Source organism: Corvus moneduloides, chromosome 2 (assembly GCF_009650955.1).
Source record: "Corvus moneduloides isolate bCorMon1 chromosome 2, bCorMon1.pri, whole genome shotgun sequence".
NCBI classification, from domain to species: Eukaryota; Metazoa; Chordata; class Aves; order Passeriformes; family Corvidae; genus Corvus; species Corvus moneduloides.
The window spans coordinates 28,789,317-28,817,145 of record NC_045477.1 but is presented as its reverse complement, the minus strand read 5'-3'; the positions used below and the strand labels follow the sequence as shown (position 1 = coordinate 28,817,145).

At 45.7% G+C, this 27,829-nt stretch overlaps 1 protein-coding gene across 16 annotated transcripts; it reads left to right on the top strand.

Annotated features, from left to right (window-relative positions):
• Positions 1–216: 216 nt before the first annotated feature.
• On the top strand, positions 217–27,334 carry ZNF384 (zinc finger protein 384). 16 transcript variants are annotated; one of them, XM_032098759.1, is made up of 11 exons: positions 217–235; positions 847–895; positions 1,817–2,006; positions 4,627–4,693; positions 4,843–5,083; positions 5,421–5,751; positions 17,733–17,957; positions 18,594–18,776; positions 19,554–19,632; positions 20,471–20,629; positions 20,793–27,334. In XM_032098759.1, the coding sequence occupies exons 3-11, from the start codon at positions 1,954–1,956 to the stop codon at positions 21,066–21,068; spliced, it is 1,614 nt and encodes a 537-aa protein (XP_031954650.1). In that variant the 5' UTR covers positions 217–235; positions 847–895; positions 1,817–1,953; the 3' UTR covers positions 21,069–27,334. The 16 variants fall into 16 exon arrangements, with proteins under 16 accessions (XP_031954650.1, XP_031954656.1, XP_031954659.1 ...); XM_032098757.1 differs by lacking the exon at positions 217–235 and adding an exon at positions 282–452; XM_032098762.1 differs by lacking the exon at positions 217–235 and adding an exon at positions 282–452 and having other exon boundaries at positions 4,623–4,693.
• Positions 27,335–27,829: the final 495 nt, after the last annotated feature.

Genomic DNA, 27,829 nt, shown 5'->3' with positions numbered 1-27,829 from the left:
CAGGCGGCGGCGGCCGAATTATTATTCACGGAGGGTCATGAATATTCATGAGGGCGCCCGCCTCTCTCCCCCCGCCCGCTCACGTCACGTGACGCCGCGAGGCCGGAAGCGGCCCTGCCGGCGGGGCTCGGGGACGCCGCGCGCCCGCCCGCCCCCCGCCCCCCGCCCGCCACAGCCACTTCCGCCCTTCCGCCAGCCCGGGCTTCCCCGCGCGCCGGCGCCCTCCGCGCTTCCGGTAAGCGCGCGCGCCCGACCCCCACCCCGACCTCCGGCCGCGGCGACCTCGCCGGTGCCCCCGACCAGGGGAGCCTGCCCCCGGCCGCCGCCGCCGCTCCGCCGCCCCGTTTTCAAGCGAAACCGCTGATGACGCCGTTCCGCTCCTCTCGGCGACCCGGAAGCGCCGAGGCGCGCCCCGCCCCCTGACCCGGAAGCTCCTCCCCGCTGTCTTTCCGGTGAGGAGGCCGCTGCTGCCGCCGCCGGAGCCGGGCTGGGGCCGCCGCTGGGGGGGAGCCCGGTAATGTGCGGGGCGGCGGGGCCGCAGGCAGGGGGCCGGGCAGCGGGACTTCCGGGGCCGGGGCGATCCGGAAGCGGAAATGGAGGAGGGCGGGCTGTCTGTCTGTCTGTCCGTCCGCCCGTCTGTCCCGGTGTCGGGGGCTCCGCCACGGGGGAGCCGCGCTCCGGGCCGGCCCCGCCCTCGGCCGTCGCGGGGGGAGGTGGGTCCGGGCCCTGCGAGGAGCGGCTGCCCGGCACATGCCCGGGGTGCCCCGGCCCGCGGGCCCCGCGGAGCGCCGCCCGCTGCCATGCGGGGCCCCGGGCGCCCCGGTAACCGAGGCGGTTTGTTTGCAGAGCCGGCCCTGGAAGGAGGAGAAATGCAAGAGGAGGGAGAGTGAGAGGGGTAAGGAGCTCCCGGAGCTGCGTGAGTGACCCCCCCCCCCCCCCCGCCCCGGGGGCTGCCGCGGTGTGGGAGGAGATGGGATGGGCCGCGGGTCCCGGAATTGGGGGCTTGGAGGCATTTGAGCTCCAGGGTGCGGGAGAAGGGATTGACCGCCTGGAAGGAACTGAGAGGCAGGATATGCCCTCTTCCAGGCACCTGTTCCAACAGAGGCTCGCCCGGTCGGGGTGGAGGCTACACAAGTGTCGGGGAACGGCACCAAAGTTCTATCTCCGACGTGCGGGTTTGGGATTCAGGACTTTGTCCGGTACATTCGGGATATTCCTGATGTGTGTTCAAATGCGCTTGTTCTAAAGGTGTAGCAGCGTTTGAACTTTTTGGTGCTTATGAGTTCCGTGGAAGCATTTTTGCTTTTGATCTAACAGCCTGTGTGGCTTTCAGCATCCTTAGTATTTTGCAGCAATTAAGCCTAAAAGCTCCTTGTGATTGAACAAAGATCTTGGGCAGACATAAAACAACCGTGCAAATTGTTCCCGAGTATTACACTCAGGGCCTTTTGTTGACTGAAAGCTCCGTGCCGAATAGGAAATAAAAGCCAGGCATCTGGAGAATAAAGAAAACCGTGTTAAAAGTCAATCTCTGAATAAATACCTGCATATCCAACCTTGATTGTGCCTTCCAGAAACACAGCCTCTACCTCACCGTGTACTTGCACATGCTTTTATCTGTCTGTTTATGATTAAAGTGATGACCTGCCAAGAAGTATAAATCCAGCATGTTAAGTATATGATTCTGTGAAGTACTCTTGTGAGATCTAAACTCCAGATCCCTTGTCCCTTGTGAGTTCTCTGGTTCACTCGGTTGTTTATTTGGTGTATGTACCTTTGTGGCCTGTACATAGAAAGTGTTTTTGGTTTATATCAGGAGGGTACGTTGACATCTGTCTGATACTAGACTGGTGAATAGGAAGAAGGTCCCATCTCTGGCCTGTTTGTGGAAGCTGGGATGATGAAGGCACTGCAGTGGGAACGTGCTGTGGTACAGGGTTGAAGCTCCAGCCCATGTCTGGTAGTTATAGAGCAATTGGAAGGGTTACGTGCAGAGTTCTGGTAAAGTAAGTGTCAGCAGCGTCTGAGTGGGGGCTGCCAATAGGGGTGCATGTTTTCAAAATACCCTTTTAGCCTAAAAATGGGGTAGGGGAGGGACAGCTGTGGGTACTAGGACAGTAGGTTGGTGGAGGAATCTTACCTTTGTTTTCTGCCTTTGGAAGACTGGCTTGCTAGTTAAATTGCATGAAAGCTTCAACTTTTACACCATTTCTCCTTTTCCTCCACATTCTTATAACTCCATCACACTCCAGCCTTTCAAGCCAGAAGTTTGAGGCCTGATAATACGCTCAAGCGTGAAGATTTTTCGATGGGGAGGTGGATTCTAAGGGAGTTTAATGAAATCAGTGTAGCCATCCTTTGAAGAATCAGTAAGAGCCGTATTTTGCGTTGCACACTTTGTAAACTGAGCAAACAAAAGTTAGGTTCTCTCTGGAGTTCTGGTGGAAGGCTAGATGGAGACAGGCAAACACTGAATGTCCTGGCCTCTGCTAGTCTGGATTTTGGAATCTGGAAATGGACTTGCTTTTCATTACTTGTTCTCTTTAAATAAGAAAGCTGTTGTGAGATTTTTGCTTAAATTGGCACCTTTCTGTTAAACTCCTGAAGTTTGCAGTTGCATCCAAGGGAGTCTTGGACAACTACAAAGTTTCTTTGGGAAATGCATCTGATTATTATATGAGACTTTATGTTTTTGGAGAGTCAGGTCCACTTTGGTGGTTTTGATGTGGAAGCTAAGCAAATAAGGGCTTATTTATTTTAAAAACAAAACCAAAACCAAGCAAAACCCCCCCAAACTTGGAAATTCCAAACAATTCCAAACACCTTCTTGATTCAGGTGGTGCTCAATTGTGAAGGATGTGTTATCTCTTCATGTGTGCCCACCCTGTGGAAGAAAAAAGTCGTGTAATTAGGCGTTACCTGCATAGAGCTGTGCTGTGGGCAGTGTACTTAATAATTAATTTGGCTCAGAAAAGAAAGCAGAGGAAGGAAGGCAAGAGTCTTGCCCCATCAGCCTCTGATTGAATCACAGCAGTGTAAATCCAGAGTAATTCAGTCAGGCAGCGAGCAGTCTGACTGCATGCCACCAACGTAAGGTAAATAATTTATCCTTAAGTGTGTTTATTGGTTGATTTGCAGTGAGTGAGTGAGGCAGGAATACTTGGCCTTGCTGTTGCATGAGCAATTCATAAAACCAAAATTATCAGGTAATTTGGTTCATTTAAATACTGCTTCTCCACATAGAGGAAAATTATCTTCGCATTTTGGCTCATGCACAGCAATTCAACATGTATGTATTCTGTCCTGATATACTTATGTAATGTAGGTGTTTTGTGCTACTGGGGGCATGCCTCTGAGCTTCCCTGCTTATTGAGATAGACCCTTCAGAAAAAATACTGTTTAATTAATTAGACTGCTGACAGACCATAACAGGAATAGGACTGGGACAGTTTGCAGGCAGCTGCAGGAGAAACCTACAGTGGTTGCGCTCTCTGCCAGATGTATTCTGCGCATAGTTTTTACCTACCCCTTTTGCCATATTTGTCTAGGAATAGATGTATCTTCTGCTTCAGAAAATATTGGTTTGTTAATTTCTTTAGGTTTTGAATAGCTTTTTTGCAAGTGTAACAAATTTTGTCCACTAATGCTATTACACAGAGGAATGTAAGGATTAGAAAGGAAAGTGCTTCTTCAGTCAGGTGTTTCCAAAGAGAACAAGAGACTGTCTTTTGGTGTCTAACTGATCCTCTGAATGCATGGAGGGTTGAGATGGAGCAGTGGGCACTTGGCCGGGGACAGAGTCCTACAGAATCTTGTCCCAAAGATAGGAAGGAAATGGGCAATAGAGAGCCGTGACGTGATCTTGCTTAAACAGGGTATCTCAGGAGCAGGGGAATCAGGTTATTTTCCTACTGCTTAGTCTCATTGGAGGAGAGCAGGAATACTGAGTGATATTTCTGTGTTTATTTCAAGAGTGGGGCTTGGATGGGCAGCAGGAAGTTAGGAGCCCTAAGTTTGACTTCTTGGTCTGCTGTGGCTGTCTGTTATCTTGGGCAAGTCTGTTTCCCTCTCTCTGCCTGTCTTTCTTCCTGTGTAACATAATGCTAATGTCCCTTTGCTGCATCTGGGTCCTTAGTGTTGAGCTGGGGTGGAGGGACAGGCAAAGTCCAAAATTTTCACTGCTTGTGGGGTCAGACTGTCTGTGATGCTGAAAAACAGTTTTCATCTGTATTTGCCTGGTTGCAGATGCACAGACTTCATTTATGCCATGTACTTGGGTGGATGATAATTGGGAAAATTTGGATGTGTTCTGGGTTTCTAGTCAGTCCTGTTCTTTGCATGGAGGACTACCAGGACAGAGGCATTTCAGATGGACCCAAGCCCATGGGAATAACATTTTCCACTGAAAATAATTTTTTTTTATTTGGGCAGATAGCTCAAAAGGGGGGAGAAGTTGCTCAAGAAAGACAGGGGAGATTAAGGAACTGTCACAGCAATAGACTGAGTCAGTTCCATGTTGGAGTCTCTTGGGTTTAATGGGTTTTTTGTTTCTGTGTGTCTGTCTGTCTTCCTTATCCTCCATTCCTCTTCCCTCCCCCCTTCTTCCTGCCCCCTGTGCCCAGCTAGGATGGAAGAATCTCATTTCAACTCCTCCCCGTACTTCTGGCCAGCAGTGCCCACCGTCTCGGGACAGGTAAGATGTTCCAACCTCTGTTACGTTGGTCCTGCTTCCTGTTAGAAGTTCATGCATGATGAGTGCTTCTGTTGCACTTCTTGCTCAGCCAAATGCTGGGCAAAGCTGTGCCAGGGTATGCTAAAACCTGTCCTTCCCCCCCCATTTAGATTGAGAACACCATGTTTATTAACAAGATGAAGGAGCAGCTACTGCCCACAGAGAAGGGCTGCAGCCTGGCTCCCCCCCACTACCCTGCCTTGCTGACGGTCCCCACCTCTGTGGCCCTGCCCACTGGTATCTCCATGGACTCGGACACCAAGCCAGAGCAGCTGACACCACACAGCCAAGCCCCTGTGACTCAGAACATCACTGTGGTACCAGTGCAGTCTGCTGGGCTCATGACAGCAGGTAGGGCACTCCGAAGGCTTCAGCAACGCACAAAGGGCACTCTGGGATGGGGGAACACGAGATCCTGGTGAATCCTTATTGGCCTGTAGATTATTCCTAGCCTTACTGATAGTGTGGACTGCCTTGGCATGGTTTCACTGTGAATCTCTAGGCACCCCATGCATCTCCCCTCTTTATGGAAGTTTGACTTCCAGCAGTGGAGACTGGGAATACCTTGGGAGGGGAAGCTACCCTTCTGCTTGTGTTGTAGCCAAAAGTAGGTGCTTCTGTCGGATAAGGAGGTTGAGCATAATTGGAGATGTAAAAACTGACTTCCTCCACCTTCCTTTGTTCACAGGTCCTGGTCTGGTGATAACTTCCCCGTCAGGTTCTCTGGTGACCACAGCCGCCTCTGCCCAAACCTTTCCCATCTCAGCTCCCATGATTGTCTCTGCGCTACCCCCTGGCTCCCAGGCAGCCCTGCAGGTGGTTCCAGACCTGTCCAAGAAAGGGACAACCACCCTCACTGAAGGTGGAGGGGGTGGCGGGGGTGGGGGAGTTGCCCCCAAACCACCCCGGGGCCGGAAGAAGAAACGATTGCAGGAGTCAGGGCTGCCAGAGATGAGTGACCCCTTTGTGCTGACAAACGAGGATGATGAGGACCAGCACAAGGATGGCAAGACATACAGGTGGGGAGCGGGGTTAAACCTTTACTGTAACATTGCATGGGGATGGGGGTGTATTTAACCCTTCAGAGGGTTACATGGGGAGGAGAAGATCTCTGCCTTGTTCCTAGAAAGTCCCTGAGTAGAGAATCTTAGAGCTGCAGAAAGAGTTGAGTTTTCTTTCTGGTCAGGAATATTTACTGATGGGTTGACCCAAAACTAAGGATTTCCTTTAGTGGACAGTCTTGATTTCCTGAATATATAGTTGTTAATGTTACTAGGTTAGTTAGTGACCAGGATGTTACGGAGGCTAAACTATATCCTTGATGTCACGGCCAGGTAGTATGGCTGGTGCACTGCAGAGTGCAGTGCTGTCTGGTGCAGCTGGAGCACTTCTGGTGTAGCTGAGAGCCCTGGTGTACCTGGGTGCTCCTCAGTTAGGACTCCAGTCTGTCCAGTGTAAAGACTACAAACTGGAGACACATAGAGCAGGAAGTGAACTGTGGTGATAGTGTTTGCTCCTGTGTGTATTGCCCCATGTGATCTCCTCCTATTTCAGCACTCCAAATAAAACAAGGAAAAAAATTGTCTTTCTGAATTAAATATAAGGGTGTTTCTGAACCCTAAGTGTGTCAGATAAGAGGGAGGAGAGTTCTGAGCCCTGAGGTTGGGTTTCTGAGTTTGGAGGGATGTGGCTTGAGTTTACGAGTGATGGGGAGGAGAGAGATAAGCTAGGAGGGGATGCTTGAACCAGAGGATAAACAGTGTGGGTGTTTCAGAAAAGGTGGGAACCAGACAGAGCAGAAAGTGGTAGGGAGTAAATGTGATGGTCTGTCTTCAGTGGGAAGCAGGAGCACTTATGGGTGATTCAGTGATAGGTGTTTCTGATGGATGATTAAGATAAATAAGAAGCGAAGTAGTAACCAAATTGAAACAGAAACAGAAGATGGTCCCTAGGTCTTCTCACTTCCCTGCAATGTGCCCAGGATCCCATCTCAAACAGTTTTCTCTTTATCATCCTAGATACTCTTTGTTTTGGTACAGATTGAGTTATCTTTCTGGAATTAAGCCATAGGAATATGAAGGCATCTACACAGCATCTGTGCACCCACCTCAGGCATTTTTTCACTTTTAACTATAGCATTTTTTAAATACTTACATATTTAATCAACATGGTTAAATGGGTACAAAACTAGAGCTTGGATCAGCCTTTTTATCTTAGCCAATGTCCCAGTTCTTCCACTTTGAAAATATAATCAGCGTATGGTGAGGAAGGGTGGGAGTGTTAGGTAGCTTGCTATTTGTAATCCCACCATTTATTTTGGGCCATAGCCACAGTTCCACACTACTCAAGCTGCTTACAGTCTGGGTTGCTAATTAGGTTGTTAAATATGTATTTACAGGGGACACAATTGGCAGTGAACACTAGAATTAAAGCTGAACCAGGGCTTTAATTATAGCTCCTTGTTTACTTGTAAGTTTGGAAAAAAAATGCCCAGGACCAGGTGGAGTGACTCAGCAGAAACTTTATGAACACGCATAGTCTGTGTAACAGCTCATGAAAAAGGCTTTGCAGGGAAAAAACAGATGAGTATATATCTGAGGACATGTAATTTCTTTATTTTTAAGATTTCTTTTATGTTTAGTCCAAGTGTGGTACCTCTTCCTCCAGCCCCCATCCCAAGCAGGCCTTCCCTCTGAGCAGTGCTAAGGTGTGAGAGAGCTAAATTGAGATTTATTGAAGACCACCAAGGAGTGCTCCTGCCCTCCTTGAGATCTGCTCTTTGGATGATGCATTTCATTTGCAAGTTGGGAACTAAAAATGATTGTTGGAAAAACACAGGAAAGCGTTACCTTCTCTTGGAGCTGTGGGAGAGAAAACCTTTGTGAAACATCGTAAAATCGTTTCTCTATAATATGCATATGAATAGACTCGCAAGTTAAAACTTTGAGGAATACTGGGATCCTTCTGTATTCTAGAGGATGATTTCAGTAGTTCCCGTCACTACAGTATGCAGACATATGCTAGCTAAATTAAGGCTGTGGGTGAGGTTCATCTACTCCTGCTTCTTTCTCAGGCTGGAGGAGGAGTTGGCTGTGGCATTCATATGACTACGTTTGTATGATTTCACTGATTCCCATGATGAGATGCTGAGAATAATCTACTCAGATTCCTGGAAGGAGTTGTACTATATTGATCAGTGTGATTTTTTTTTTTTTTAATACCCAGTTCCTAAAGCCTGGGATTATTTTGTCAAATTTAATTATATTTTTAAGCTTTCTTTTTGAGTGCTGTGAGCTCTCTTGTCTTGAGTGTCTGGGCAGGTGGCTAATATTGGTAATTCCTGACTCCTAGTGTGGTGATAGAGTAAGGCCTTGAATGAGCAGCATAGCTAGGCAGATGTGGAAGGAGTTGAAGCACAAACCTTGATACATATATTACAGCTCATCCCATTCTCTACTAAATGTAGAGATGCTTTCTCCAGCAAATGGCAGCTGTTTTGATGCTGTATCATCTCTAGAAGTGAATTAGTAGGCTGCTGTGGAAGTGGTGCAAGAATCTTTATGACTAGGGGTTTTTCTGTAAGAAAAGGTGTGCGGTTTTTGCTAACGATGGCAATACTTACAGCTCTTCGATGCCTGTCCTTAGGATTAGTCTGGCAGAGTCCTTGGTGCTTTGCGTTGTGCTACTGGAAGAGTGCTTGCACCTGCAGGGGACAGCATCTAACCCAGTCCTGTGAAGGATTTTCCTTTATGAGTAATGTCACTTCAGTTGTGTCTGGATTCATCGTCAGCTCTTTGTTAATCTTCCCTGACATCTTTGTAGAACTTGCTTTTTCTTTGGAAAATGAGATCAGCATCAAGAGTCTTTCTAGAAAGATGCTGGCACTGTGAATCCCAGTGCTTTAAAAGGTGCTGAGGAAAAAGGTAGGCAAACAGGTCATGGATACAGTAGGATTGTTGTTTAGTCCTGGTGTGGTGCCTGTACATGTGCACTTTTAGAAGTCTGTGGTGTGATGTGATCGGTGGACAAGACTGATGAAGTCGTTCAGCTGCTCTGGCTCAGATCATCAGTTCTCTTTTTCTTGACAGTTGTCTAAGTAGTTTCTTCGTAAGAGATAGTATAGGCATTGCTAGGTTCTGGTGTTAAGCAAAATCTAGGATGAATACCGATTTGTAGTCTGGAATGGTTTTGCAAGCTGTGCTCTGGAGCCTCGGATACCAACAGGTCGTAGGCTTGAGAAGGGCCTTGCTGTCATAGTGTAATCAACAACCTCTGTTTTCTCAACTTCTAGTTTTGAGGGTTCCCTGCTTTCACTGGGGAACAGCAGGGAGGTTGGGAGACAATAAGCAGCTGAGGGACATAGGAAACTTCTGAGATGAATCCAGGGTGCAAAGTGAACAGAAGCCTTATGAAATTGAGCTGTAGAAGGTGAGGAACCTGGATGGAGACCCTCATTAGGGAGCAAATTACCTGCACGAGGGGAACCAGTGGTTTGAATACAGCAGGTGAGCATCTTCTGAGACATGTCTTGTTTTGAGCCTGTTTTTTCTGACCTGTACTGGATTTAGCATTGCTGTTCGGTGAACTTCCCATAGTTTTGAATTGATTTGTAATGTGGTGGCTATGGCTTTTGTAAGCCACATATGTCTGTGAAACTATTGTTGAATTTGGCCTGTTTTGAGCTTAGAAAAAATCTGTTGAGCATACGCTGAGATGATTTATAGTTGGTGGTGTTGAAATAAGTGAAGGTTGTATTCTCTTTGCTGTTTCTTGAGGCTTGCACGACTCCAGGCACAGGCAATCCCATCTCCACAGAGAGGAGACAAACACACCCTAACTTCTTTCAGTTTCTGTGTGAGGCTGGACTATGTATCTGCTCTCTTGGCACCTCTAAGCATCTTACAGAGCTGCACTGAAGGGCCAAGCATGCTTTTCCTTCCGGCACAGCTGCTCCTCCTTCTGTTTTGGAAGGAATCTTCAGTGCTCAGTGTGGACAGTAATCTCCCTTTCTGATGGGCACAAAAGCAAGGCATGAGAAGACACTGCTGGTTCAAATGTGGTAGGGATGAGAATGAGGTATGTGCAGGGACTGGAGCTGTTTGTGTTGAGTAAATCTGGAAACTTGGTTGAGATGGGAATTAGAAAGGAGGAGAGAAAAGACAAGAGCCTACAAACTAGGGAATGCAGCAGCAGATATGATGGGGAGCCTCTTTGCAAGGGAGAGATGGGAGAGCTAGCACAGGAATAAGCTGTAAATGGCCAAGACTGAGGGGAGGAGGAAAGAACCAGACCTGCTAGGTGCTGGAAAATGAGATACCTAAAAATGGCAGAACAGAGAGGGACAAGGGTATGGGATGTACACCAACAAACAGAAGCATGGGGGGAGAGGAGATAAGTGTTAGGTGATTGCGGGAATGAAATAGGGAAGAGCCCCTGCAGTAGAGGATCGAGAGGCTGGGGTACGTGGGTAAAAAGCTTGGGTCTGGGCTTTGGTGCAGGAGAGGGGATTGCTCTGGGCTAGAAGGCTAAGGGCAAAGGGTGAATTAAGTTTGAAGTGTCAGGCAGAAAGTTTGACCACATTCCCTCCAAAGCCTAGAAATATTAAACCCAGTGTTTCTAAATTTTGCCATGTCTTTGATGTCAGCACAAGAATGTGACCTCCTCTGGCAAAGAACCTCATCTCCCTCGTAGGCTAGAAAAAGGTGACAAAGAATTGTTGCTGTCATTTATCATCTTAGCTGCAGTGGCAGAGGTCTGTGCAATGGATTTTAAGATTGCTGATGACCAACGTGGGTGTCAGTATGATGCCACACGTTGGAATTTCTGTTTGCTTTTTTTAACAAGTAGTTCCGTGAGCAGCGGAACTAATGATGCCTGGTTTCCAGCGGCTCTCTCCTGTGTGGATTCTCTGATGTCTAATCAAGGGTGAGCTTATTAGCCCTTTCCCTCAGCAGAGGACTCCAAGAGAGTCTCTCTTCTTTCCTCAGCTGCATATTTTTGAGACTTGTATTGACTTTTAAGATCCTTACCCCTTTTCCAGATTGGTTGGAATTGGCTTATGATCTCAGAACTCTAAGGAAGACAGTTGCACATGCACATTTACATATACACATGCAGTTTGTACACATAATCCTTGCTTTGTACATAAATGCAGTGCTTGGAGGTTAGAAAATGACAATCAGATTGGCCACATGCCTCAGAGTATAATGAGGTAAAAACTTGGGTTATGGTAAGTTCTCTCCCTTCTGGTGAGATACTGTAACTGTGTGTGTGTGCATGTATGTGCTTTCCCTTGGCAGTTCCTTATAGTGCCAAACAGGAGGAATTGACAGGAGAAGTTCTTCAGTCACAAATTCTAGTTTTGGCATGTTACTTGTCAATGGAAATGAGTGTGTGCAAGGGAATAAGTGGAACAGTTACAATTTCAGCTTGGGAGAGAGGGAACTTCAAAACTATTTTTTGAGCCTCTTACCTGATCACACCTTAATTTGGCCCTATTGAGTCAATGCCCTCTGATACCATCCTTGATTAGTTAGTTATTGGTACATGATAGCCTGTCAGAGTCCTGCATGTTTGCTCAACCTGAAAGGAATGTTCTGTCAAAAGAAAATAAAATGCATTGACATGGAATTGTGGAATTGAGGAGGATGATCTGGGGAAGGCATTTGCTGGTACGAAGAACTGCTGATTACACTTGCCTCTGCCACAGATTGCTGTGGTATCATACAGCCCTACAGATAATCTTGCCTTGAAGTGTGTGCAAGTATGAATTAGGTCAAATCCTCAGTGGATTTGCATTTGTCTCAGGCTACAAATGACCACAGAGAGTTACCCTGCAATAATTAACATTTGGTGTTCCCAAAAGCATAATCTCAAGTATCACTGAATAGTCCTCTGTCACGGGTCAGACCCTGCTTTGCTTTGCAGAAGTGTTGCATCTCATAGCAGTGGCATAGACATCTATAGGAGCAGTGATATGAATGTATGTGATAGGAATTTTCCTTCAAAGGAAAAAAAGGGGTCACAGATATCAGTTTGGCCACTTGGAATTAGTGAATATGTCTCTCTTACTGTGTTTCACTCTGTCTTTTGTGATTCCTTTCCCTTACAAAAAATAAAACAGGGACATTGTGGGGATAGATGAGTGCTTATGGAGCACTGATCTTTTTGTGGTGGGTACAAGAGAGGAGTGATTCTGCTTCACGAGGTTGGAATTGCATGTGCTTGACAAGGTTTATGGCTGTCCAGAGTGGTGATAGAAAAAACTCCACATTTGCTTGTTAAGTATGTCTGTGTAACAAAATAAGAGTGCAATTCTGTGGAAACAGTCGATAAGGCTGTATCAGAACACACCTGCATTGCAGAGCCAAATTATGGTGACATGGATGACCTTAATCCTGGTGTTTCCAAATTTCCTAGTGCTTTCTAATGGGGCTTCTGTATTCTTTTAATTTTAGCTCTTGCATGTTATCACCATACTAGGAAGCACCTTATTGTGTTTTATTGTTTTGTTGGTCTTTTATGCTAATGGTGACTGATTTCAAAAATTGGCAGTGTCTTAGGCCTGATGTTCAGTGATTTGTAGGTCAACAGAAAGTCATGGCTGATAACCTAAAGATAAAAGCAGTGCTGGTGGATAGCTGTAAAAAAAGGGGATCTTTATGTGGTCGATTGTTCAGACAAAATATATTTTAATACAGTCCCATGGAAGACTTAGCCTTTTGGGACAGCGTGACGTCTCCAGCAGCCAGGGATTGAGGTCCAGATGTTTGGACACAATGGGAAACATTATCAGACAGAAGTGTCTTGTTAGACTATTGAATGTCTCTGATCTAAAGATAAGGAGAAGGGAGGAACAGTATCCTGGAAAGCAATGACTGTGAAAAAGACTTTTAGGAATTAAGTGACATCATGAAAGCTCCCAGTGCGAGAGTATGACAGAAAAGGTTAAGGTGCAACCGTTGAAAGCATAAACGATAGAGTCATTAAAAGAAGACAGGCAACTTGTGAAGTATGCTGAAATACCACAAAATTCTGGATCAGGTATTTTTAAGGTCATTTGGAAAAATGGACAAAATTCAGGGATGTTCTCGAATCTGAGAACTGGGAAAGTGCCATATGATGAGGGCATTTAAAACTTCTCTCTGCCTTGCCAGTATATGAGACTATGCTTTTCTGCAGCCTTATCAAGCCACCAGGTAACTGAAGGACTGTGGAAATAAGTTGACCAAGATCTCTGACCATAGTGGATAGATTTGTTACACACACCAGTAGTGTAAATTGTTCAGTGGAAGCACAGTGTTGGCTTTTGTACAGGAGCTGATGCTGGGTGTGCCAGTGTGGAAACAGAGGTACAATTCCCGTGCCTTCATTTGGCATCGTCATACTTGCTGGCTTTATTTAGGTGTTGCCCAAGTGTACCTGTATATCTTGGATGTTAGTTTTGTCTCCTTTCCCTGCCTCTTACAAAATATTAACAAGAAAGTGTTTTAACTTCAGCTTAAAAAAACTGAGGGAATGCAAGGGTCAAGTTAGCATTTATCATGAACTGTGCATCCATTATTATGCTATGCTTGCATTAGTTACTTCATTAACTCTGCATTGCAAAGGCAGGACATTTCCTTCCTTGCTAAATGAACTGCTGACTCTGACAGCCTAAATCTAGTTTAACTTCAGACCTTCCAGTTTTGATTTTTATTTTAATAAACTCATAGTCTAACTTCTATTTGTAGCCTAAAAGAAGGAGCAAGGACTCAACTAACTTGTAAGTCTACTCTCAGTAGATACTAGGAATTTGAATTCTCAGAGCCATGTAAAAAAGCTTACATAGTTTTCACTACTGTGATACTGATTAATTAAGCACTTGATTGAAAAAGGCTGTTCATCCATGTTAGGCAATTTTTACTATGAGCTGGTGTTTCAGATGGTATTTTATCTCCTAACAGCATCTGATGAATGAGGCGGAACATTCCATGAAAGTGGAAAAAAATATAGCGCTGTGTGCCACAGAGTTGTAGTGTAGTTGCTATAAGCATCATTTTGTTTATGACTCATTGTGATGACTTTCATATGGGAGTAGAATTAGAATTGCACATCCACCTTTTACTGGCATTTCATGATTTTTCAGAGCGTCTCTGTCTAACATGAACATTTTCTGAATGTCTTTATTTCCTATAAAAGAAGCATTGTAAGCATTGGAAGGGGTTACTTTGATCTCTGGCATATGGCTGAGTGCTAATTTAACTGTTGATATGAACCTCTGTGTTATTAAGGATATTTTCTCCAAGGCTGTCTGAATTTCCAGAGCCATAAACAAGCAGCTGCAGGGGATGTTGTGTCACAACCGCTCTATGGGAATGCTGCAGTCATTTCTGTTACTTGCTGTCAGAAAGAATGCAGCCAAAGGAGGGGGTAGTTTAGAAGCACAGTGGGGAGACTATTAAAAATGGATATTAAACAGAGGAGGGATAGAAATCAATTACTTCATAGAGTGTTTCATTCATGCTTAGCAAAGAGCACTCCCTACTTTTTCCTCTCCCCAGCCAGAATTTCACTGAAGTAGAATACTGAAATGCTGCAATTGTCAGATGGGATGTTCTCATTATCCATATAGATTTAACATTTTTTTTGAATCCACATTTGCCCACTAGAGGGCTGATTGCATCTCCCCTTTAATATTTGATGTTGTCTGAGGCAGAATGTGAAGCCCCTTAATTAAATGGATCATTTGTTTCCCTTGAAAAAGCCTGATACCACACAATAAAAAATTCTGAAATGCAGCTTTCTGTTATATTCCAGGCTTTTTTTAACTCATAAGGCTCATGAATTTGTTAATGCTGCATAACAGTCTTGCTCTCTCAGGGTTGATGCTAATTAGATGATTAGAAAATGGAGTCCTTGCAAGATTTTCATTCTAAATGTTGTTTGAAAAAGCAGTATCAGAATGTCTATAACTGCTAAATTCAGACAACAGGGATTGGTTGGTTGGTTGTTTGTTTGGGGTTTTTATTTTGATTTGGGGGTTTTAAGGGGGTTGGAGTTTTGGGGGGCTTTTGTTATTGGTGTTGAGGCCTGTTTTTTCTAACAATCAGGTTTATCATTGTCACACAAGTGCCGGTAAGGTTTTGAAACAACTTCTTTATAATTTTATTTTGAAGATAGAAAAGGACATGCAGTCTGTTTCTCTTCATTGAAGTTTATTGTAGAGAATTTCTGACCTGAAGGCAGATAGTGGCAAAGAAAAATAAATAAAGGAAAGGGTGCACAGAAGTTACAGAAGATAAAGTAGATAGCTTTATGGCACTATAGATTTAATGCATGGGACTACTTAGACTTGACAGCATGGTAAAGTTCATTAATTTTTTAGAACAGAACAGACTATTTAAAATACAGTGTCCTGTGTACAGCACAGAAGAGATTAAACTAGAGCAAAACCCTTAGAAGGATATTTCTCTCAGAAAGGTAGCTGGATTCTCAAAATATTGATTGTAGGGGCCAAATGATTGAGACCATGTTGTAGCCTCCGAGCATTGTTCCAAAGATGCATTATTCTCATGGTTGGAAAAGGCCTGTTTCCTCTTTTTTTTCACTTCTAGTGTCAGTTGTTGTTTCTCATTATATCTTTTTTTGTTCATAAAATAAGCCCCTAGTAACTGATGTTTTTCTCCCTATGTAGATTTATTTGGATATTGACCAAGTTATCTTTAAGCTTTACTCCAAACCTAGATTGACTGGAGTCAGTGAATCTTTCCTGCAAAGCCAGTTTTCCACATGCCATCATTCTTTAAGTTTGTGTGAGTTTTTCAGTAATCGTTGAGGACATGGACTTCAGAATGAGGCATGCTTTTGGCAAGAGCAGTTGCTCCCCTCCTGTATACAAAAAGGATACCTGCTATTCCCGTTTGTTTTGGTGAACCATATTAGCACAGCATCACACTGGGAGCTTGTTCTCAATTGAATGGTTCCTTTTCAGAGGGCTGATGTTGTGGAACGGGGTTCAATTGAGAGTAATGGAAGTCAGCATCTGCTGAGAAGGAGCTTGCTTAAAAGTCAAGAATGGGATTATGCTGTAATTGCTTGCATTAGCAGGGAACTGGACTTGGTGACTCAAAGGAATTTTTCAGTTCACTATTCACCTCAAATTGTATTTCTAACGTTGGTGCTTTTAAGGATACACAGTCCTCATCCTCCTAAGTATGACTTGATTACTGCAAAATACATATGCTGTATCAAGTCTAGCATTTTGGCAAGTCTGGAGCAAACTGGCAACTTGATATAGTTCGGTTTATAAACCAAGAGCTACTTTTTTTTAAAAGGTGATGCTGATGTTCCTTTTTACTCCTTTTATCTTTAATAGATGTAGGGATAAACAGCCAAATTGCTTCTGTTTCTTGATTCCAGAAGGGATTGGTGTGTGAGGAGGGATTTATGTAAGGATGTACTTAGTTTGCATGTTCTGTTAGGGCTTGCAATTAAAATGGATTAAGAGAAAGATGAAGGTAGAACACGTGGGAACAACCGTTAGAGATGATAATGAATGTAAAAGAGCAGAGGTGGAGAGGAGGGACATGTTACAACAGGTGGTGTGTTTAGAGCACTTGCTAGGGAGGCATGGCTTCCAGCCTATAATGGCTTGGAATCAAGCTGTGGCTCGGAAGGGCCCTGTGGAAGTTAAGGTAGGTGCTGGATAAATACTGCTTACATGACATATGCTAATCAGACTGCACACATCATAAAGCTTCTGGCTCCAACAGAGTCACAACAGTAGATGTAATGAAGTATCCTCCTGAGAGGAGATAGATATGGGGAGGAGCAGGATCAGCTCTCTGTGGCTTGTAATACCTGTAGAGACTTCTGGTGCTGAGCAGTTTTGTAAACACTATAAAACTCCAGGAAATTCCCAGACAAAACCACTGTGAAGGTTGAATTCGTGTTAACCAGACTTCCTCTGGATGGCATTTCTTCTCTCAAATGTGACCCTGGAAGTTACATGTGGAGGTTCAATTTTGTCTTTAATGCAAATGAAAAGCCGAAATTCCGATAAACCTTAACTCTGCCCCTTGGTTGACACACATTTAGGGGGGGTGGGGGAAATAAGTTTAGTAACTTGGATGCAGCTTCTATCTCTCTGTCAAATTATCAACCACAAAAGCTTTTACCATCTTGAATTGTAAAACAGTATGAGCTTCTCTTAACAGCCTGGTGGTGTGGTAGAGGAACAGTTTTTAACAGCAGCATCCATAGCAGAGTGATGCCAACTGCTTCTTCTTGTTCAAAGAGTCTGTGTGTTAACAAATACACTTCTGATCATTATGGGAACAGATGGATCCAAACGCCCAGACAAAACATTTTACATCACATCAGTAAGACTGAAATGATGAAAGCCCACTAGACCAATGAAATACCACATTTGATATCCAGAGTATCTTGGTGAGACCTGCTAAGAAAGCAGCACTGCTGTTTATTCTCAGCATTTTGTATCCTAGATATTGTGAGTGTCTTTGCCAAAAATGGGAGCAGAGTTAAGTGGATTTGGCCATAACTGCTCTCACAGACTTCACAGCACATGGAATTAACTTCAGTATGAACTATAACCTGGGATTTCCAGGTTTTCCAAGGTTTTTTTGACCGAAATAAATCATAGACTAACAAAGTGGGGGTTTTGTCTGGGAATTATTCCTGTCCCCTTAGGATTGCTGTCAGGAAATTTCCAAAGTGCTGCCCTGTCTCTCTTGCAAGCCAATTGGTTTCTTCCAACACCTTTACTTGTCTGGCTGTGAAGTATTGTTTGGTCTGTTACACCAGCTCCCAGTTTAAATTTGTCCCCCTGGGACTGGAGCACTCGCAGCCCAGCAGTGTCCCAGGTGAAACCTCCCCAGCACCACAGAGTAGGAAAACACCCCTTCTTCACTCAGTGTGGAATATCCCATGCAGTTAGAGCTGATCCGTACTGGGGCTTACCCCCATGTGACGCTGTCTCTTCCCCTCGCCCCGGTCCCAGGTGCCGGATGTGTTCGCTGACCTTCTACTCCAAGTCGGAGATGCAGATCCACTCCAAGTCCCATACGGAGACAAAGCCACACAAGTGTCCTCACTGCTCCAAGAGCTTCGCCAACAGCTCCTACCTGGCCCAGCACATTCGCATCCACTCAGGGGCCAAGCCCTACACGTGCAGCTACTGCCAGAAGGCCTTCCGCCAGCTCTCCCACCTGCAGCAGCACACACGGTAAGGGCCAGAGGAGGCTGGGGCCCTCCGCACTGCATGTTGCCGTCATCCCAGCATGCTGTGAGCACCTCAGTGGGCAACTGCCTGGGGAGACCTGGCTGGTTTTCACAGGCTGGTCAGGTCTCGTACACGTCAGACTGGCAGTAGCGGTATCTGGCACATGAGACTGGTCCCTGGCTGTGAGGGGCTGGGTGCGCTGCTCAGCCGGAGAGGCATTCGCAGTGGAGTGATGCTTTCTGACAGGAGGTAGGGCTGGTTGTGTCAGTGTGAGAGTAGAGTGGCCATAGGAGGACTGTTCCCTGTCACCCCAGCGTAGTTCTGCCAAACATCTCAAGTCCAGGCTTGCAGCCCCCCTGCTATTTCAGCTGTAGGCTTCCCACACACAGCTCTGCCAATGCCCCTCAGTCCAAGCTCTATAGTTCCTCTCTCTGGATCCTTCCCCGGTGCAGACAGACCATGGTCTCTTGAATCCAAGCGGAGCACAGTTTGAGACCAAGAGAGCTCATGCTGTGTTTGGAGTTCCTTCATGTAGCAGATAGCGTGGTGCTGTCCCACCCCCTTTGTGCCCTCATTCCATCAGCACTAGCCAGATGGCGGTCATGTCCAACTGCTGCTGCTCCTCCTCCTCTTCGGCAGGATCCACTCCAAGCTCCACACGGCGATTGTCAAGCCGCACAAGTGTCCTCACTGCTCCAAGAGCTTCGCCAACACATCCTACCTGGCCCAGCACCTCCGCATCCACTCGGGGGCCAAGCCCTACACCTGCCGCTACTGCCAGAAGGCCTTCCGCCAGCTCTCCCACCTGCAGCAGCACACACGGTAAGGGCCAGAGGAGGCTGGGGGCCTGGCCCTGGTCCCCCCGCGCTGCCGGCATGCACCTCTGGAGCACGCGCGCCAAGCATGCGGGGGGCGGGCGGGGAATGCGGCCGGCTGCACCCCCAGAAGGAGGTGACCCACCAGAGTGGACGGAGTGGAGGCTGCGCAGGAGACACTGACCACGTCAGGGCTGAGGTGGGCACGTGCTGTCCCTGGGGATCCTTGGTCTTGCACCGTGGGCGGCACAGAGAGAGAGAGCGATAGAGAGAGAGGCATTGGCTGTAGGGGATCCCAGCCTGGCACCTGGGGGTTGGACTGCGTGTGTGGAAGCTGCTCCTGGCATTGCAGGGGGACAGGGACAGATTAACACTGTAGGTAAACTCAGCCTGTTCTTAAAAGGAAAAGTGCTGGAGTGTCTACCCTGAGAAGGAACAGAGCTATTTTCTTGGTACTGTGGAAGCAAGAGAACAGACTCCTCTTGGTCATTTGGGACTCCTGAGCTTGGAGCAGGGAGCCTGGACTCCAGACCCCTTCCCAACACATTTCTGAGCTGTCCAGGCCTTCATAAGCTCTTGCTCCTCAGTCCTAGTCACTCTCTGAAATCTGCTTGACTGCCTGTCTCTCCAACTTCTAACTGGACACAGGAGCTGGACAGAGCTCCCTTTGTCCAGCTAGAACAGCATCTGGAGGCAACATCATCCCCTTCACAGCAGCAGGCCCTGGCAGTCTGCCCTGTCTTCCTGCTCACTGCCTCCCATTTATGCTCTTCCTCCTCAACAGTATCCACACCGGGGACCGACCCTACAAATGTGCTCACCCTGGGTGTGAAAAGGCTTTCACCCAGCTTTCCAACTTGCAGGTAAGGGGCTGGGCGTGTCCTGCTCGCCAGTGGTGGTTGGCATGGGTGCCTGTGATAGAGGAGATGGAAGAAGTGGGGCAGCTGGGAGGAGAGTAAAAGAATACAGAAGGTTATTGAAGCCCTGGGCAGGGAAAAGATTCCTGATTTGTAGCACTAGTGGCCCAAAGAAGCCACATAAACAGTCACATCCTGTAAAATTGTTAACTTGACTTGAAAGCGGTGAGACCTTAATGAATTCCTCCCATCTGTTTTGCAGTTTTCTAACTTAGCTGGGGCAAGACTTTTGCAAAATGTAACACTCAATAAAGTCTGGGTATCTGGATGGGTTTTTGTTTGTTTTACAATGAAATGGAGGGCATAAGGGTAGGGATATAGGGAAGCAGAGGTGGTGTGTCCTGTTGCAGTACCCTGGAGGAGGGGAACTGTAGAGTGTGCCAAATGGCAAAGAGCTGTAAACACCTGCAAGCAGTTAAAGCAAATCCTGCCCTGAAGGTATTAGATGCAGGGAGCAGATGTGTAGGGGGGCAGAAAAGGAGAGACCAGGAAAAGAGTTGAGAGTTGCATGGAAACAGGGAAAGAAGATGGGGGTTGTGGAGCATTAAGTCTCTACTCTTCATATGCACAGTATGCCTGAGAAGAAAGGGCCTGTGTGGGGAAGGTGTGGTGGGCTGGAGGGGGAAGTTCTGTCCCTACGCTGGGAGCCAGGTGTACCTTCCTCAGCAGCTGGGAGTTTGGGGCCTGGCTGGAAGGGGTAAGCCAAGGTAAAGCTGTCTCCAGTACTAATACTCACTTCCTCATGCTTGCTTTCTCTTTCCTCCCCGCTGCTGCCGCCCCCCAGTCCCACAGACGGCAGCACAACAAAGACAAACCTTTCAAGTGCCACAACTGCCACCGTGCGTACACGGATGCTGCCTCGTTGGAGGTACACCTGGCTACGCACACGGTGAAACACGCCAAGGTCTACACCTGCTCCATCTGCAGCCGGGCCTACACCTCGGTGAGTGTTTGCTGCCCTGGGGGTAGCAGAAGTGGACAAACTTCCCAGGGAGCGGCTCCTCTAGATCCAACGGGAGTAGTCCCCTGAGTTGCCATGTCCCTCCCTGTTGGCTTTGGCTTTGCGAGCATCGTCCCCTCCTCTCACACGGTTCTTCCCATTGCAGGAGACGTACCTGATGAAGCACATGCGGAAACACAACATCCCTGACCCACAGCAGCAGGTGGTTCAGGCACAAGCCCAGGCCTCGCAGCAGCAGCAGCACTTCCAGCCGCAGGGCGGGGGGGCAGCAGGGGGCCCTTCTGGAGACACTAACCAACCCAACCCTCCCCCCCAGTGCTCCTTTGACCTGACTCCTTACAAGACTTCAGAGCATCACAAGGACATCTGCCTCACTGTCAGCACCAGCGCCATCCAAGTGGAGCACCTCTCCAGCTCCTAGAGAGACCTCAACCCAGGGAGCAGAACGCCTCTTGTGCATAGCCTGTGCCAGGGGCACCGCTTGTGCAGCGGCCCTCCTCGTGCAACAGTTTCCGGCCTCTCCTCCTGCAACAGCCTCTTCTGGCCGTGTAACCCTGTTCATGGCAGCCCCTTGAACAACAGCCTGTCTCAAGGGGGTGCTCCTTCTGTGCAACAGCCTGCCTGGTAGGAGGATGCTTCCTTGTGCAAGAGCCCCTTTCCTGTGCTGGGATCACTTCCTCATGCAAGAGCCCCTCCTTTGAAACCCAAAGAAAGGCCCCTGTTTTGCCTTCTCTCTCACTGTAGGATGTGTACGAAGCGGGGTTGCGTGTTGAGGCACGCATGGTGGATGGGATGGAGAGACGGCCCTTGTATGTACAGGGGCTTGGACACGTGTTTTTAGCAGGCCACAGAAGAATGTGGCAGGGTTCACAGCTGGATGGGGTTCTTTGAGGATTGCCTTGAGTGTCTAAGAGAGAAATATCCATTCCTGTCCCTCCTGCTTGTGAAAGGGAGGAGGGGTCGCTCGTCCTGCCCCAAGGACTGGATGGGAGAAACCTTCTCCCCAGTGGAAGGTGAGACCAGTGGAGGGGGGAGAGGTGAGGCATGTTCTCTGGGATGGACAGGTGCCTACACTGCCCAAGGGCTGTGGAGTATTGCATTCTTTCTCCTCCCCTGGTGGAGAGCAATAGAGAGGAGTCTGTCTGAACTGGCTGCTGCCTCTCTCTCCCAGCTGTCTGAGCAGCACGATGGCCCCGTAGGAATGTGGGTTCCTGCTCATTGCTCTTCCTGCCTGTTGTGGATGATATCCTAGCAGCTTGTACTCCTCCTCCTCTCCCTCCTGCTTTTCCCCTCACCTCCTCAGAAAAGCCTGCAGGCATCAACAACAAACCAAAAAGCAACTGGAGGGAGGGTAAGAGACTGCCAAAATAATCATCACCCTTTTCTCTATTCCCTTTCCTGAAAGGCGGAATGACAGCAGTTCTGACACTCACATACCTGTCCTGCCCCCAGTTTCCCAAAGGGAAAGAGGAGGAGGAGGAAGAGGAGGAGGAATAGACCAGTCTTTTCAAGGAGCTGGCAGGAGGCAGGGAAAGGCTAGCTTCTCCTGCTCATCTCCTGCCAGAGTGTTCTCCCAGGCTCCCTCTTGCCAAGACGGGCTGGACTCACATGGCAGTGGTGGCCTCTTCTGGACCCTGGTCATGGGAGAGAATCCCCAAAAGGTGGACAGTGGAGAGAAGGGGATGAAGATCCCTACAGAGAGACCAATCTAATGAGAAGGGGGAGCCAACAAGAATAAACTGAAGGCCCCTTGAATTTATATATATATATATATATATATAAATATCTATTCCCCACCCCTGGCCCGCTCTGTCCTTGCTGTAACTGTTTCTATCTCTGTGTTTATAAAACGCATTATCCTGGCGAATTTTTATTTTCAATCTTCGTTTGTTTTTCCCTTTCTCTTCGTCTTCAATTCTTCCTCTTTTTTTTTTTTTTTTAAATTGGTCCACATGACTGCTAGTCTTGTGTGTTACTTGTTAGTTTCTTTGGATCATGGAGGCTGACTTGGAAGAGAATGAGAAGGCAAGGGAAAAAGCATGTATTGTTGGGTTTTAAAATCAGTCACCCACCCAAAGCCTATAGAATCCCAGACTTCTGTATGAACAACCAATAGGGGCTTCTATTTTTTTTTTTTTTTAACCACCCTGTATAGAAATAAATTGGTGTAAAAGGCTCCTCAAAGGTGCTGCTGCGAGCACCCTGCCCCTGTGACGTGTGTTCCTTCCCCCTGCACCCAACCCCTGCAGGAGCCTGTGGCTGCTGTGAGTCCCGAGGGGCTGTGCGGGCGCGAGGGCGGCGCATCCCTGCCTTTGGCACGTTGTGGTTTGCACGAGGAGAGCGAGGAGCTCTGCACGCGGGGAGCCTGTGGCAGAGACCTTTTTCTCTGCGTTTAGTCACCAGGGTTGGCTGCAGACGGGTGGAGTGTTTGGTAGGTGCATAGGTTAGGCTAGAAGGACCTGTCTGGTTTTATTCCTGCATTTCACAGGTGACATTTCAATCCATTTAGGCTGTATTGAGCCCCAAGAACTAATGTGTATTTGAACTGTGTTGACAATGTATTGGCTTCATTTTGAGGCACTGGGACACAAAATCCATTGGTAGCCTGCTGCAAGGGCTTCGTGTTCTCATTGTTTAAATATTTAAGCCAGATTTCTCCTTCCTTTTTGCTTCTGGTTACTAGTTCTGGAAACATCCATCCCTGTGATTCAGCGAGCCTGAATGGGACTTTCTCCCCCTCAGACTTGCATTTAAACACTCTAATGTCCCTTCTCAATCCACTTTTTGACATGGTAAACAGATAGAATTCTGTAAACCTTCCACTGTAGGGGATTTCCTCTGGCCCATGAATTATTCTTGTCTTTTCTTTCTACATCTTGTCAAATTTTTCAGTATCTTATAAAAATGTTTGTTTTGGAATTGGGTGTTGAAGCCTCAGTGCCATGGATGAGGTCCCCCTGGCCCTTTGCCTTAAGTCTGCAGAAGATTGTGTTTTCCCTCTTCTCACAGTGTTACACAGGAGCTCACAGTGGCTGCTTGTCTGGTGAAGTCTGATCATCCAAAGTCTCCATCGGCTTTCCATGATAGTGTTTTCCCTTCTCTACTGTATGCTCTGGGTTCTTACTTCCTGGATGCTTCACGTGGGGCTGTGTCCAAGTCCAGCCAGTGTGAATGGACCTGGCTGACTGATGGACCAGGTTACTCACAGCTTCCATAGTTCTGTCACCCACAAACTGTATCAGTTGTTATTTTTACGTTCAGATCCAGGTTGAAATGCAATATTGCATCTGACCTACGCTAATTTGAAAAGCATCATTCAGTGCAACTTTTCATTAGCTTCTTTTTGAGACTTGTAGGCTGGGCATTTCTTAATCCTCTTAGTATTTGATTATGTACAGTAGATCTTTCTGACTTACGGTGCTAGGTCAATGCCTTATAAAAATTTAAGTATGTCGTACCTATGCAGTCCCCTTTGTTAAACCAAATGTATAATGATGTCATCTAAGAATGAAATTAGGGTTTGGGTTTTCCTTCTTTTTTTTAACTACAGAATCTGTATTTCATAAAACCTTTGTGTTACAGGTTTTATTTTTTCATTCACTAGTTCTTCACCTCTACAGTTTTTCCGTAATTTTCTTACTGAGTCCTTTCATTTGCCTTTTGGGAGTAATGTCATGAGTGTCTTAAGGTATTTCTCTAATATCCTAAGTTTAATTAAGATCTGAATCACTGGGCTAGAGGGCTTGTTAGTGAACTCTTCCAGGACTCCTGTTTCTTTCCTGATTTCAAAATATACATCCCTAGTAGGTGTTGTCTCATCTCCTACTTTGACACTATGGTACTAGATAGAAGTTGCTATTTTCATATGACTGCTCCATTCTGTTCCTTTCTTTATATGGAATTGGAACTATTTGTTGACTGGTTTCTCCTGTTTTGTGTCACTAGCATTTTCACCATTTTTATCTACCTTGGATCAGTACTATTAGTAAGGTTTCTTTGTTTCTTTTGTGACTGAAAGGAATGAAAGAGCAAAATATTCCTTTCCTTTATCATTAGTTTTGCTAGTCACTAAGCTTTTCTTAACTGTTTTCTCTATTTTTATAGTGTCTAATTTATGTTGGTTGCTGTCTGGTCTTCACCTTTTCCATCTCTTACGTTTCTCTTTACAGGAGAGTTTAATTCATATTCCTCTGCCTTCTTTTTTTCCCATGGACAACTCAGTTTAAAGTTTTGTTCCCCTTGGAAGTTATCAGACTCAGCACAGGTTTATTGCTACTTGTGGCTCTCCTCTGTATGTCCATATTTGACATGAACAGGACAAAACTGCCAGCTTCACTCAAGTTGTTCTCTCATCTTGAATGCATCATCCTGAAGTCTGAAAAATAGCTTGGTTTGGGTGCAGTGTCTTGAATTAAGCTGGGAAGGCTTTAAAAGTTGGAATAATACTTTGCTGACTGGTTGAATTCCTGGGGAATAGCTCACAAGTTAAAATTCTTTGCAATGATTTTTTGTTTTATATGTTAAAGGTGCTTGAAATCGCCTTTCTTGGTCCCTGGTTTGATGTGTTGTTTTCTGATGTCTGCTACCCTTTCCCTTCTTGGAATCTGCTACCTAGCATGGGCATCCATATGTACTTAAGGCTGTACAATTCCTGTGCTACCAGTCATTTCAAAGGTGTTACTGTTCGTGTTTGTGCAGTTTGCTGCTGAGCCTATAGCTTTTACTGTTGCCCAGGAAGAAACTAATTATTTCTTACTAAGGGACTTTCCCATTGAGCTTCAGAAATGCCACTTTATTCCAGGCCTCTTTTTCTTTCTTATCAATGAGAATTTCTCTGTTTACCCAGTCCTGTTGCCGATGTGGGAATAATTGAAGATACCTTATCCTTGTTATCTTTGTCACTTATTTGAGTTTGGATTAGGTCTTCCTCTCTGGATTCCCAAGGTTGTTTAACATATTCAAAGTGCTCCAGGTGGTTTAAAAAGTACAGGAGCTACCTGGGAGAGACACAAAATGTAACAACTTTTACAAAATTCTTCCCTCTTTAAATGAAGCCTGAGGTTCTGCAGTCTGCAGCTTTGTGCACTCAAGCCAACAACAGTTCAATTATTTACCTCCCACTCACAAGAGTGGAATATTCTCTTAACAAGATCCCATGATCCTTCTTCAGCTCCGTGAATTCTTTGACCCTGCATTTTCATTGTGATGCCAATCCATTCATTTCTGTATGTCTGTACCCAAGAAGACTTGACAATGACTCTGGAGTTCTGTATTAGGTTGCATCTCATATCTTTGATGAAAAGCAATAGCACTTTTTCTCCTTGTCCTTTTCCAAGCTGATTTTCTGTTCTTAGCTGGATTTTACAAGTTATCATTGCTTTAAAAGGCAACATCATGTAGGCTGGAAATCATTTAGAAAAGTCACCCACAAACAGTAACTGAATCTCAGCCATGACTAATGATAGTATTGCTGGTCTATAATTCAGTTAAATCTTAAAAAAAGATTTAAGCCTTTTATAATTTAAAGCCTTATGGTTAATCAACCATGTCCCTTATTACAGTTTTTTTGTTGGTTATTACTGCCATTGAAACTGCCATTCTATATCACTACTTTTTTACTTTAATCCATAGGGTCTTGTTATGCCTTTGTTGAGTACATTAAAGTCTTCTGCTCTCAGAAGTCTTTCTTCTCATGTAATGAATAACAGACCATGATCAAATCATTGTATTCATCTTTCCAAACAGCTAAATTAAATTGAGCTGGTTTAGGTGTCTCACGATAAGGCTTGGCTCCATCGTGTAGTTCTTATCTGTTGCCTTTCTTTTCCCCTTCAGTGACCAGGCTGTGTAGTGTTCAGTTAAAGTCTTGGCTGCATTAGGCCTAGATGGCTATCTTGAGCCACCAAACTTAATATTGCCATACAAAGATATCTAGTGCTTTTAATGAGGTCTTTTTCTTTAAATTAAAACAAACAGCAATATGTTTCTGTTCTTAGCTGAGTGCAACCCCTGTCAATGACACTGTGATTTTGCCACGTCAGTGTTAGGTTAACTGCCTTACAGCAACCTGGATGAGCCCACTTGCTTTGCAAATACTTTTTAAGTAAAAGTATTTGCTGGTCTTCTGGAACACATTCACAACTTCAAAGTTGATTGGAAAAGAAAGCCCATTGCTTCCATCTGCTTGCCAGATAATTCTTTTCAAATTACTGATTGTCAGTTTCTAGCTATGCAACTTCTAGGATGTTTTATTTAATGAGTAGAACTAAACATCTTCCTAAATCTCATTGGCAATAGGTAATATTTCATTACCTCATGGATGTGTCTACATCATCCAACTTTCTTCCTAATGTAGAATATAATTATGAGATTCTGTCTGTCTTCTATATTTTTATTGATTATTTTATCATCTTTATATCAACTAAAGGATATATATCATGTTTAGGATTTTCTTCTAATATTTTGCAGGTAATGTACCTGAAAGCTGCCCAAGTTTACTAGTGCAGTTTCAGAACACAGAATGAAATTGCTCTGTACACTTCCTTAACTACAAGATAGGTACCTGTTCAATCGTCCTTTCAGGTACAACAGATTAAATTTGTGTGCATGGTTTCTTGTTTCTGTATAGTAGAACACCAAAGTACTAGAGAGATGTAGTAACTTGGTCCAACAAACATTTCGATTTCATGTAGTGTCTGTGTAATGAATGGAAAAAAACTGCAAGAAAAGAAATCGTGACACCAAAGAACTAGAGTCTATGCCTAGTTTTGCTACTGAAGCAGGATGTGTTTTTGAAACATGGACACAGCAATAATCTGTGGCCTTTGGCATCCTCTTTTATTTGTAAAGCTAATTAACCCTTAGCTTGGGGCCAAGTGTTGCAGATCAATCGTTTGCTGTTCGTGAGAATGAAGCGTGGGTACCTCTTGTGTTTCCTGAAGACAGGAAATGCAAAGTTCAGAGACCTCTGAACTGAGAATGTTAAAAGAGTGAGAAGACCTGAACGTACCTCAACAGCCAAAAGGTAACTGAACAAGAGTCTGAAATTATAAGTCTCCTGCTGGGTTCTGCATGAGGATCCTTCTCAAGCACTGGCCTTTACCTCACAGTCCTTGGACAACATTTAAGAAGTCTGTAAGGTAACTGAAAAGCTAGAGGCTTGAATTTGGTATGCAGACGCTT